The sequence below is a fragment of the Heptranchias perlo genome, chromosome 38 (assembly GCF_035084215.1).
Source record: "Heptranchias perlo isolate sHepPer1 chromosome 38, sHepPer1.hap1, whole genome shotgun sequence".
In the NCBI taxonomy this organism is placed as follows: domain Eukaryota; kingdom Metazoa; phylum Chordata; class Chondrichthyes; order Hexanchiformes; family Hexanchidae; genus Heptranchias; species Heptranchias perlo.
In genome coordinates, this window is record NC_090362.1 from 8,344,638 (window position 1) to 8,358,111 (window position 13,474).

At 42.0% G+C, this 13,474-nt stretch overlaps 1 protein-coding gene across 4 annotated transcripts in view; it reads left to right on the forward strand.

Moving 5' to 3' along the window:
- LOC137304706 (casein kinase I) overlaps positions 1 to 13,474 on the forward strand; it is a 160,650-nt gene that overhangs the window by 103,381 nt on the left and 43,795 nt on the right. For all 4 annotated transcript variants that reach the window (XM_067973378.1, XM_067973380.1, XM_067973379.1 and 1 more), the window contains exons 6-7: positions 5,252 to 5,486; positions 8,964 to 9,049. In XM_067973378.1, the coding sequence (XP_067829479.1) occupies positions 5,252 to 5,486; positions 8,964 to 9,049 (321 nt within the window). The remainder of the gene's footprint in view (positions 1 to 5,251; positions 5,487 to 8,963; positions 9,050 to 13,474) is intronic.

Sequence of the window (13,474 nt, forward strand, 5' to 3'; positions counted from 1 at the left end):
TGGAAAACTTGCTCTCTATTCCTTGAAAATTCCTTCGGATGAAGTGATAATCCGAGACCCCAGTCGTTCAGGTGGTTAAAAGATTCCATGGCACTATTCGAAGGAAGACAGGGAGTTCCTGGCCAACATTCCTCCCTCACCAACCAAACAGGTCAGCTAATTGCTGTTTGAAGGATCTTGCTATGTGCAAATTGGCTGCCTACATAATAGTAGCTGCACTTCAAAGTAATTCATTGTGTGTAAAGCATTTGGGCTGTCTGAAAGATATAATAAGACAATACATAAATGCAAGGCTTTTTTCTCCTTCATTCTTAGAAAGGCTGTGGCTTTCTATCCCTTGATCTGAAGGTGTGAAAATCTGTTTTGAACATTATTTGGGGGGACTTTTTTCACTACATGGAGCAGTGATTAATTGCTCAAAAGTAACTGATAAACCTGCCTTACTCACCCTAAAGCTGGCCTAGAATTCTGTAGGAGTTTTTACGTCACTCTTGAGTTGGTCTTCTAGGGCTGTGTCCTTGTGATTTCATCATGACTATGAATATACGAAAAATGACGGACAGGAAAAGACTCGTTGGTCCGACTGTCCCATAGAGTTGTGATGCCTTGTCCATCCCAATACATACATTCCCCGCCCCACTCGAAATCCATGTAATCTCCTGGGAGAGGCGAAAAACCAGATTTAAACCCAGACCAATTAGGGGGCAAAATTGGGAAATTCCTCTCCGACCCCCCCCCCCCCCCCCACCCCCCCCCATACGCGATCGAAACTAGTCCAGGGGACCACCCTGGCCCTGATTAAGGTTGCATGGTACCGACCTCTTGTACACGGTGATCTCCGCCCCAGCCAGAGATGGGTCCGGCTGTTGCTTGAAGGAATTCAGCGAATCCGTGTTCATCACATGAGCACGGCAACGTACAGATCCATTATTCTCTGGGAAAAGAACCTCCTACCATCTAACTGAGTTCGCCCTTAATGTGCTAATTTTATTTTTCGAGGAAGAAAACTTAAATGGAAGAATGAAGACGACCATGAGCCAAGTTAGGTAGTTGGCACAGATTCTACAGCATGTCAATTGGCATTTGCAGGATGATTGTTAGATTCCTAAATTGAGTTAGCTTAGAACAATACTAGGTTAAGCACTCCTCTAAAATAAACTCCAGAACCAGTTGGTTTGGTGTGTTCCTGCGGTCTGACTGTTTGTCCTGCACGGGTGGAAAGAAGGGAGAAATCTACAACTACTTGCCATTTACTTCTGTATTCAATACTGAGAAGATCATTTTCTAGTTTTCACCGGAGAGCAGAAGATAGTTGCTTTTTTTGAGGGGGGTGGATGTATGGACTCTTATTGTATAAAATGCCGAATCAGAATGCATGACCAAGATTCTCAGATGTGCAATTCAATTATGATCCTTATTAACTTGCAACATGCAGCCTTTGAATATTCATTTGTTCGTTCTGATGTTTCCTTTCTTCGCAGCTTGTGTTTGAACTTTATGTCTGAATTTATTTCAGGCAATAACCTCTGTAGCAAGCAGGAGATTAATTTCTTGTTCTCATTTAGATGGTAATGAAAATTTCACAAATTGAAATACAGTGGCATAATCTGAGATGATGTCCCTGACAGCACAATGATTAGTTCGTTCCAGTTCAGAATCATTTAATCAAGCGTTTGTGCAAATCCTTCCTTAGCATCCATATCGAGTACAGATGAATGGAAGTACTTTCAAATTCTCAATGTTGTGAGCAGCAGTGAGATTTTTTTTGTTAAGGCACTGCCTGAAGCCTAATTGCTTCCTTCAACAATACAAAAACAAAGCATAGCGGATGATTGAAATCTGAAATAAAAACAGTAAATGCTGGAAATACCCAGCAGGTCAGGCAGCATCTGTGGAGCGAGAAATCGAGTTAACATTTCAGGTCGATGACCTTTCATCAGAAGCCCTTCAATATTGTGACACTGTCTTTTAGACTCTCAGTACATGTAATAGCTGTGTGACAGATATTCAGTAGGACAGTATTACGTGACATAAACATTATGGTACCAGCCATGTGCTCAGGTTCATCTTCACTGTCTCCCACTACCTTAGTGCGCTCTCCCTGCTTAATGTGGCCTCCATAAATAAGGTCACGTGCTTGTATTGTTTCGACTCACCACCAGTGCGGCACTGTTCCCAGTGGTTAAAGGGCTGTCCTGCGAATAGACGAGTAGTATTGATATATTGACAGTACAGAGAGCACTGACAATGTCCTCTAACTGCAAAGTTTCAGTGATGCACTGCATGCTTTCATTGAATAGGCAGCACCCTGCTAAACTGACCTGAAAGCATTCAATGCCAAAACTCTGTTTTGGATCTGGTATAAGCACTTCATCATTGCAACTTTCCTATATAGAAGACCGCACATGTTAACCGTTCACTTCCTTGGTTCTCATGGCAGTAAAATAAAAAGAAAGACTTGCATTTATATAGTGCCTTTCACGACCTCAGGACGTTTCAAAGTACTTTTGAAGTGTAGCCACTGTTGTAAGGTAGGAAACATGGCGGCCAATTTGTGTGCAGCAAACTCCCATCAACAGCAATGAAATAAACGACCAGATCATCTGTTTTAGGTGCTGGTTGAGGGATAAATGTTGGCCAGGGCACTGGAAGAACTCTCCTGCTCTCCTTCGAATAGTGCCATGGGATCATTCTCGTCCACCTTAGAGGGTTGGTTTAACATCTCACCCGAAAGATGGCGACGCTCCCTTAGTACTGCACAGCCAGCCTAAATTATGTGCTCAAGCCTCGAGTGGGACTTGAACCCACAACCTTCTGACTCAGGCGAGAGAGCTACCACTGAGCCAAGAGTGACACCAGCGATACCTTCATACTGGCTTTCATAAAGAATCAGGAAGGGATGAGAAGTTTGCTGGGACTGAGTCCACTTGGGCAGATGCTCATCTTGTACATTAATGGTCTTGACTTCAGTGGAAATGCTTGAGGTTTGCAATCATCTACTTTATATCCTGCATGTTCAAGAAACTGCTATTTCTTTCCACAATCCAGTTAACCCAGTCTGAGAAGGGTGGCCAAGCATCCCATAGATTGCCTTCCTTTCTTTCTCATTGCAGCAAAGCCTCCTTTCGGATGAGATGTTAAACCAACCCTCTAAGGTGGACGAGAAAGATCCCATGGCACTATTCGAAGGAGAGCAGGGGAGTTCTTCCAGTGCCCTGGCCAACATTTATCCCTCAACCAGCACCTAAAACAGACGATCTGGTTGTTTATTTCATTGCTGTTGATGGGAGCTTGCTGCGCACAAATTGGCTGCCATGTTTCCTGTCTTACAACAGTGGCTACACTTCAAAACGGTGCTTTTTTTTTTCTCCATTGGACCACAGTATCGCAGAGTAACCAGCTGGCCTGGGCTGATGTGCTATTGCAATGGCTTAAATGTCTACTTAGTACTGTTAACAGATTTGGCAGTGATCATTGCTGCTCCCGTCCTATTAGATGTTATTAGAATGCACACTGAATCACAAGGGAGGAAATCTGCCAAAGTTTGGGTTCACTCGTGCTGGAAGCTGAGAGCATGGCCAGTGCTCAGATAACCTTTCATTACTGCGCAAACAGTAATTTATTTTATTAGCCAAGGATCTTTGTACCAATTTTCTGCCAGTTGCAATGCAAATTCAGCACAAACATCCTAGTTACAAAGCAACTGAATTGCAGTCTGATTTGGGCATCCTTCCATTACCAGGTTACTGTTGGGTAGCACTGGATCTGCTCCAGTACAACAGCTGGAGCAAATATAGTGCCCAGAAACCAATGTTCGTCATGTTATGATAGTGCACCACGCATTGAAACTGCTCCGAATAGTTACTGTCCCTTTCTCCTGCTTGAAGGAAGAGCTTGCATTTATACAGCACCTTTGACGACCGTAGGACATCCCAAAGCGCTTTACGGCCAATTAAGTACTTTTGAGTGTAGTCACTGTTGTAGGAAATGCGGCAGCCAATTTGCACACAGCAAGGTCTCACAAACAGCAATGAGGTAATGACCTGATCTGTTTTGGTGAGTGAGGAATAAATATTGGCCCAGTCACCAGGAAAAACCACCCTGCTCTTCTTCGATATAATCTTGAGAGACCTTTTTAAGTCCACCTGAGAGGGCAGACGGGGTTTCGGGTTTAATGGCACCTCCGTCAGTGCCACCTTCCCCCAGTATTGCAGTGGAGCATCAGCCAAAATTTTGTGCTCAGGTCGCTGGAGTAGGACCAGAACCCACGACTTTCTGACTCAGAGGCGAGAATGATACCCACTGAGTCACAGCTGACACTTAAGTCAGTATACTTGCACTGGTAAGTAGGCTTATTGAGTATGGTTGAGTGCAACAGAGTTGGTGGATGAGGGTGAGTTTGTGGATCTTGGCTCTGGAGACATTTGATGTAGTCTCCTCACATCATCTTATGGTTGAACTAACATTTATTGGATTCAGTATGAAGTTCTACCCTACCAGAAGCAGTGATAGAAGCAGAACCCATAATACCTTTTTAAAAATGGAAGTGGTTAAATAGTTGAGAAAGAAAAATTTGAAGAGCAGGGAATGGGACTAAGTGGATAGCTCTTTCAGAGAGCCAGCACAAGCACGATGGGCCAAATGGCCTCCTGTTGTGTGGCAAAATTCTATGATTGGATTTATCTAATTGGCTAAATAACAGGAAGTAATAGCTCTCTAATTTCTATTGCCTTCCGGCGAGTGTCTGTGCTGGATTGTAACTTGGAGTATGCAAAATAAAGGAACTATTCATGATTAAATCCCGAATATCGATTGTTTAAATTTGAAGTAACTTGCTGCTGTGGCAATTGAGGTGCTCCTTTTGTCCCACTGATTGTTGATTAAAGTTCAAACACTCTGATGCTTGGATATGACCAGCGTGTACAATTTTACCTCCTAGGGATTACCGTATTCTGTAATAACTTAACTGGAATTTTACACCACTTCAGGCTAACTGATCACATAGTCTAGATTTGAATACTTGAATATGGTTAGAACCCAGAATTCAGCTGCGTAACTGGTTGTTTCAATTCCAAAATGTCGGTTTCTCAAATCCCTGTTAACATGTTGCAGGGTAAAGGTCAGGCGTCTCTATCAGAAGCTACAAACAGCTGTCTCATCCTGTTTGAGTGGGGAGCAGAGGAGCAAGGGAGAAACTAAATGAAACGGGGCAAAGTTCCTTGTTTTTAACATGCCTGATCTGTTTCTGCAGCTGAACCGAATGGAGTACGTCCACTCAAAGAGTTTAATCTACAGAGACGTCAAGCCAGAGAACTTTCTGATTGGAAGGCAAGGCAATAAAAAGGATCACGTAATCCATATAATAGACTTTGGTTTAGCCAAGGAGTATATTGATCCTGATACCAAAAAGCACATCCCATACAGGGAGCACAAGAGCTTAACTGGCACTGCAAGATACATGTCTATCAACACCCACCTGGGCAAAGGTATGTTCTTTAGCCTTAGCTGGTATTTTTTTTTTAGGTGGGGCATCTGATGTACAGTGTTGTGGAAGATTGTATGCACCTCGATTACTTGTGACCTAAAGCACTTCACTGTTTTGTGGGTGGGGAGGGGATAGAGGAAGAGAGATCGGATCTGGAAGTAAAATACAATGTTGACATTTACAGCTTGAATAAATGGTGGTGTAGTTTAAATAAAGGTGAAGAATACTGTTATATCCAGCCTAACCCATTCGATTCAATTATATTTTGGTATTTCGTTATAAGTAAATAGTTTTTTGTGAGATTCAAGATCTTAGATTTTCCATCCATTCAATTTACAGAGACACACTGATGGATTTTCAGTGATGGGATGCTAAGCTTGTTTGTATCAAGTTGCAAAACTGACCTAACTAGTCCAGTAATGAAAAGTATGCCTTGGTAGTTTATGCAAATCACCCTGGTTGTTGAGCTCCGCTTCTTCAAACAACTTTATTACTTTTCATTTTTTACCACCATTTTTGGCTTCTCCTCTAACCTCCCACCCCCCTGTTTTTGCAAAGACTATACACCATTCCCTGGCAGAGATGGAAGTAGACTTGCTGTGTAATTGGCTGCTCCAAGATGGCAGAGTGTGCCCTGGGTGATTCACTATCTATCCCCTTCCACATACTCCAGAAGGAACAAATGCCACATACTGTTCAATGGCTGAGAAGCAGCCAGATTTCCAGCCTTTCCCAGAGCAACTGTATCTGGCCACTGCGCGGTTTGCAAGAATTTCTCGGATTACCTGCTCTATATATTTTTCTCCTTCCGCTCATTAGATTATACTAACTACTGTTTACACGAACCGTGGATCATTGGGAATACAATCAATGGTGACCCTATACACCCAAGTACTGCATCAAATAGCGGTCTATTATACCACTGTCTAACTTGCAGGGATACTGGATCTTGGCTCCTCACTTCACGTTTAATGTGTCGTGGGACAGTCATAGCAGGGCTTTTATAATGCAGTCTATGTTCCTGAAAACTTTGAGCTGGGGTATAACTTGTCCATGTGCATGGTTACAAGATTTTTTTTAAAAAATTTTTTTTGTGCGTGTTGAGGGATATCTGTAGGAGAATTGAATATTCTTCCTCCACATACTGTAAGATGGATCTGTCTTCTAGCTGGGGGAACACCTTCCCAAGCCAGTCCTTGGTTCCTTTAGTGTCATAGCTGTCGCTGTCCCTGAAGGAAAAATTTGGCCAAATCCAACTTGGGTAAGTTCTGCTCCATCCTCATTTTCCCTAGTGGAGTGATGTTTAGTTTAGATTTTACCTGGGGACTTTTCTTCGATGTATTTCCACTCACCAGGAACTGGCTTTTGGATTTAGCTCTGCAGCATCCAAAGTCTAAGATTTTCTCAGGAGTCCCTGTGCTTTTTGTTTTTTTATAAACTCAGAACTGTGTTCCGTTTTTGGATTGATCCTTTTCAAAACACTGGTTAACGCAGAGTCCACAGCTTGGCCAGGCAAAAAGTATTGGGCATTTTCATGGCCGGGAAGACTATCTCCTGCTTGAACCCTACAACTTTGACATTGGCATCGTGTGGTGTAGAATATTCACTTTGAAGCCCTCTGGGTGAGGGCACTGGTGTTATTGTGAACTGTCACAGTTCAGTCTGACACTTGAGTTCTTGACCTTGGAGCTGTAGCTGTTCCACCTGACTCTCACATTTACCAAATAGTTCATGGGTCCTTAGTAGATGCCCGTACTGACATGCATGAGGTGCTTGCAGTTAGTGAGTGTCAGAGTGCTCTGTTTCTGGGGAGTGGCTCAGCTGATACACCATCTTGACCAGGGTGGCTGAGAGTATCACTATCTTACCCCTCCTCCAGATCCTGGCCAGTGAAATCCTTCACCATTGAAGGGTTTGCCTTAATGGCAACTATGAATGATTTGATGTGCCATAAACTGTTCCTGTCCCTTGGCCCAAGTTTCCTGCTTTGGAAGGGTCACGGGTACACGTGGGAGCCTCTGTTATTAGAATCAGCCCTCTCCACTGTGCACATCCTGACTTTAGCTGACTTACTTTGAGGCCTTGGTGATCTTGCTAATTCAGCTAAGAACGAAAGAACTTGCAGTTACATGGCACTTTTCCCGACCTTTACAGCCAATAAAATACTTTTTGAAGTGTAGTCACTCTTGTAATGTAGGAAATGCGGCAGCCAATTTGCCTGTAAGATCCCACAAACAGCAATGTGGTAATGACCAGATAATCTGTTTTAGTGATGTTGGTTGAGGGATAAATATTGTCCCCTGCTGTACTTTGAAATAGTGCCAAGGGATCTTTTACATCCACCTGAGAGGGCAGGCAGGGCCTCTGTTTAATGTCTCATCTGAAACACAGCACCTCCGACAGTGCAGCACACTCTCAGTAATGCACTGGAGTGTTAGCCTAGATTTTGAGCCCAAGTCTCTAGTGGGGCTTGAACCTCTCAACTGAGCCACGGCTGACACTAACCTCTTGAGACCTTCATTGTCTTTCTCTCTTTGCTCTGATCTGGATGCACATCTCTGGCGGACTATATTTAGCTCAACCTAGTACTTAACTGGAATTACATATTTTCCATGGGGTTTCCTGGATTTTTAGGAAATATGCATGATCGTCCATTTGGTTTTAAAAGTTTGGGGTAACATGGAAACTCAACTTTTAATGGAAGAAAAACTCTTTGGGAAACAGGTTGAGGAAGTGTTAAAGTATTTTTAAGATATGCAAGCTGACACTAAAAGCCAGTGGGTCTAATTATAAATAGATAAAATCGTAGAATACAATCTCCATGACTGATTAACATCCTGGAATGTCATGTATTTAAAATAGAACTTGACTTGTCTGGTCACTGTTATACTGTGGTCTTACTAGTATTCTAGTATACAGACTGTTGGGGATTTTCTGAGAAGGAACTTCTCCCTGTTCCTTGATGACTGACCATCTGAGCACTGTCATCTGATTCGTGCTGTTCAAATTTTTCTGTGTGGGGCATTCTCTGCAATTATTGATACATTCTTGGGTGGGGGGGGGGAGGGGTCCCCTGCAATTATTGATATGTTCCCAGAGACACTTGTTCTAATTTGCCAATTAACTGTCAGCTACCCAAAGATAAATAACACTCTAATTCGAAATAGTGCCATGGGATCTTTTACATTCTATTAACATACAGTGACAGAAATAATATGCTAGTTAATGAATGAATGCCGACATTTTATTACAGGCAGACAGAAATCTAATATCCTCTGCACACTGTTAGTTTCAGGTTTTTCTTTGCTGCATGTACACAAGGGTAAGACCATCTCTATTTCCTGGCTGTGTATTAAAATTTACGACTCTGATGTTAAGTGGCTAGAGATATTTATTACACGGTGTACGTTTCCACAGTAATTCTCCCCCACCCGAATGTACCACCTCATCAGTTAAATGTGTTTTTGTTTTTCCCTAGAGCAAAGCCGCAGGGATGACTTAGAGGCTTTAGGACACATGTTTATGTATTTTCTACGAGGCAGTCTCCCCTGGCAGGGATTGAAGGTGAGGATGACGTGCACTTCCCTGATTTCAGGATTGTACGAACACTATATTTAACAATCCACTTAATCAGTAATAGCCATAGCAGTATATGTGTAAAAGCACTAATGAGCTGTTGTAATTGCCAATCGAACAGGGACTTTCTTTAGATTAATTTCCGGCAAAGAAATATCTTGTAGTCTATAATTAATATCTGCTTGATGGGCACCTCAGCAGATTTGCGATGAAATGAAATACCGGTTGAAATCGCCCCCAGGTACCCCATATCTGGGGATAAGCACGAGAATGTACTTTGATCGATCCATTTAAACTCTGCCCTAACCCACAAAACTGAAGCTCAAGCATGTTATAATCTTCAGTTGAACCCAGAGATTTAGTTTATCTTTACATCACTGCCTCCCATTATGATTTACAATACATTATGATTGCCATTTTATTTGGGGCTTTATTCTGTGTTTGGACAGTTTAGTTAACAGCCGTGACTATTAGCACACCCCGTATCCTTGATGTATGAGACTGTGATGTTGTTTCTGAAGATTTTTCGAGAATGGACTGCTGTTAATGGCTAGAAAATTCTAGGAGATGCATGATTTCAAAGTGCTTCCTATCTCGGGTGTTGTAAATTTCTGATTACAGGATATTATGATTACAGTTTTGGCTCTGAGCTGGATTCAAACTGCTAGACTGACGAGCCAACAAGACCTGCTCGCCATCTTTTGATAAAGTCGAACCAGCACAGAAGGAGGCCATTTGGCCCATTGTGTCTGTGCCGGCTCTTTGCTCCGAAAACCCAAAACTAACCCCATCGCCCTGCTCTCCCCGTAATCCTGTATCTTTCTTCGCTTCAAATATGTATTAAATTTTTCCTTAAATGACGTAATGGTCTCTGCTGCCACCAGACCTTGTGGCAAAGCGTTTCATGCTCAGTAACTCTCTGCATTAAGAAATTTCTCCTGATCTCTCTCCTCACTCCTGGTTGACTATTACATTGATGACCACCCTCATCTCTTACTCTCCAGCCAGAGAAAATAGTCTTTCTGTATTCACTCTATCAAACCTCTGTTATATGTCCTCACAGCCTTCTCTGCTCTAGTGGAATAATCCAAGGAATAATGATTAATACTCTGTATGCAAAGAAATTTGCTAATTAAAATGACATAGGAGCAGGTGTAGGCCTTTTAGCCCATTCTCTTAGATCATAGCTAATCTGCACCTCAACTCCATTTACCTGCCTTTTATCCATATCCCTTGATACCCTTACCTAACAAAATCCTATTGATCTCAATCTTGACTATTCTAATTCAAGCAGATTCAACAGACTTTCGGGGGAGAAACTTGGATTTCCACTACCCTTTTCTCTCGTAACTGGCCTAGTCCTAATTTTAAGATTATGCATCCTTGTTCTGGATTCCCTCACCAGCAGAAATAGTTTCTCTGTATCTACTTTATTGCATTTCTTTATCATTTTAAACACCTCAATTAGATCACCCCTCAACCTTCTAAATTCAAAGGAATGCAAACCAAATTTATGCAACCTGTCCCCATAATTTAAGCCTTTAAGCCCTGGTATCATTTTGTTGAATCTACAGTGTACCCCCTCCAAGGCCAGGTGCGGTGCCCAAAACTGAACTCAGTACTCCAGGTTGGATCTGACCAAGGCTCTGTACAACTGAAGCATCACTTCCTCACTTTTGTAACAAACTCCCTTGAGGCTAACGTTGCTTTTCTTACCTATGCATTAGCTTTCAGTGATTTGTGTATGTGGACACTTAAACTGCTTTATTCTGACACAGCTTCTAGTCTTTCACCGTTTTAAGAAAATATTCTGATTTGTCTTTCTCAGATCCAAAGTGGATGACCTCGCACTTCCGCACATTGAACTCCATCTGCCACAGTTTTACCCACTCACTTTATCTGTCTATGTCCCTTTGTAACTTCCTGCTCTTATCTACACAACTTACTGTGCCCTCCCAACTTAGTGACATCTGTAAACTTGGATATACAACTCTATTCCTTCATGCAAGTCATTAATATATATGGTAAAAGCTGAGGCTCCAGTACAGATCCTTGGGGAACACTAGTTGTTACATCTCACCAGAGAACATTCCTTTTATCCCTACTCTTTGTCTCCTGCCTTCCAACTGTTTACCAACCCACGTCACAATTACCTCCAATTCCGTGCACTTTTATTTTTCTAATCTCTTGTGTGGAACCTTATCAAATGCCTTCAGGAAGTCCATATATACAACATCCATAGGCACTCCCTTATCCACAATGCTGGTGACTTCTCAAAAAATTCAGCTAGATTAATCAGATATGATTTGCCTGTCACAAATCCAAGCTGACTCATTGATAGGCTCATACTTGTCCAAGTGCTTAGTCAGTCTGTCCCTGATAGATTCCAGTAACCTCCCACAACTGATAAACTGACAGCTCTGTAATAATTGAGTGACATTTGCAATTTTCCAAACCATAAGCACAATTCCTGAATCTAGAGAGCGTTGGAAAATTATGACTAACATATCTGCAATTTCCTCCTATTTCTTTTAATACCCTAGCTTGGAAACCATCAGGTCTTGGAGATTTATCTAACTTAAGTCCCATTATTTTTCACATTGTTGATTAAAGTGAGAGTGGGTAATATTACAAGTTGTTAAACGCATTGACAATGGGAAGAGATGCAGTAATCCATCTGTCTGGATTCCATTGCGCTGTCTACGTTTTTACTGATGGCACTGATTATGAATGAACTTTCTCGATGCTAATGCATCCGTGCCTGACCATATTGGCAATAACAGAACTTACTAGGGTGTCTGACCATATGTTATTGTCCCTGTGTCCAGCCTTATTAGCAGTGGTCCTGCTTACTAATGCGTCTGACCGTATGTTGCACTTGTGTCCAGCCTCACTGGCGGTTGTAAAACTTACTAATCTCCATTTGTTCATGTATTTTATCTTAAAGCTAGCGTCTTCGCTTTATAATTCTAGTGAAGTGTGTAACCTGAGTTTGTTCGTTATAAAAACATGTCTGTTTCGACAAGTAGATGTTATGACTTGATGTTTTCTACAGATTTTTCACACAAGGGTGGCTCTGAATGATTTAAATAATGAGAATATGCCTGTGCCTGTAGTAGCTATTCACAGGGGCCGAGTTAGACGAGATAAGGCGGGTAATGTTTCTGGAGACAGAGACACTTTGCGATTTGCATGCAGTTTGAGTCTCAAGTTGAGGCAAGAAATTGATGCTGGCGGCTGGTCCAGAACGTTGATATTGTATTTATAGCATCGAAAGTGGTTCTTTGTTTGCAGTTGTATCCCCCTGATGGTAGAGCTGTCCCTTTTTGTAGTATGGAGTGTTATTATCAAAGGGAGGAAGGAAGTTGTGGCCAAATAACACAGCTGCTTCCAACTCCTCTTCTCCTTCCCACAATATATATAATAAATCTCTTGCGTCTGATTGTGCTTCCTCTCTACAAAACCTTAATGTCACGTTTTTATCACAATTTTGTCAGCCTTTTCTGCTCGACGTTCCCGTGTCCGCATTTATAATGGGAACTGTCTATGTAAACTCGTCACATTGTAATGACACCCTCCCATTGGAGGTGGCACTGCAGTGCCTCATGTTTTGCCTCCACTAGAGAGAAACTCCTCTGTGTAAATGGACTCCCAAATAATCATTTTCCTATTTAACTATAATTATATTAGAAAAATAAGGACAGTATGTATGATTGTATAATTGAGACTGAATTACAATCCCTGTATCTGGTCCAATTATCCCCTGCCCTTTAACTCTGCTTCATTTGAAAACTCCACTATTACTTGACCACCCCATGTGAAACACCTCAGGAGATCAGTTAGTAAAATTGAACTTGTTTCAGGAGCAGTGCTTGTGCTTGGGCTTCTGGTTTAAAACTAGGGCAAGAAAACAGCATTACAGATTGTGTGAGCAGTGCCTGGCACATGTGCAGATTTTACTTCTTTTAAAAAAAAAAAATTCTCCCAGTTTTAAACTATATGATGCAGAGGCATGATGATCATAAGTGTTCTTGGAGCCACTCAAGTTGTTTTATTTTGATCAATTGGATGCCTGAACACACACAACCCATTGCCGTACTTCATCTGGAATCCAAGTTACAGAGAAGTTCACACAGGTAGAATTTCTCTTGGCCTGATATGGAATACGCATTCTCACCCTCTAGGGGCCGCACCCCACTTACCTAAAGTCCAAAGAGTTTAGATGCAGGTTGGCAAGAGCCAAGACTTGGCGACTGCAAGTGCTGCTGGAGTTTACCCAGCTAAACCATGCAGCTTACCAGGACACTAAGAATAGGTGTGCCAGATAGAATAAAATATATACACACACATATTAAACACTAATTCTGCAGTAGTTGCAAAAGTATGAGGTCAGGCCAGGAGTACAGCAGATAT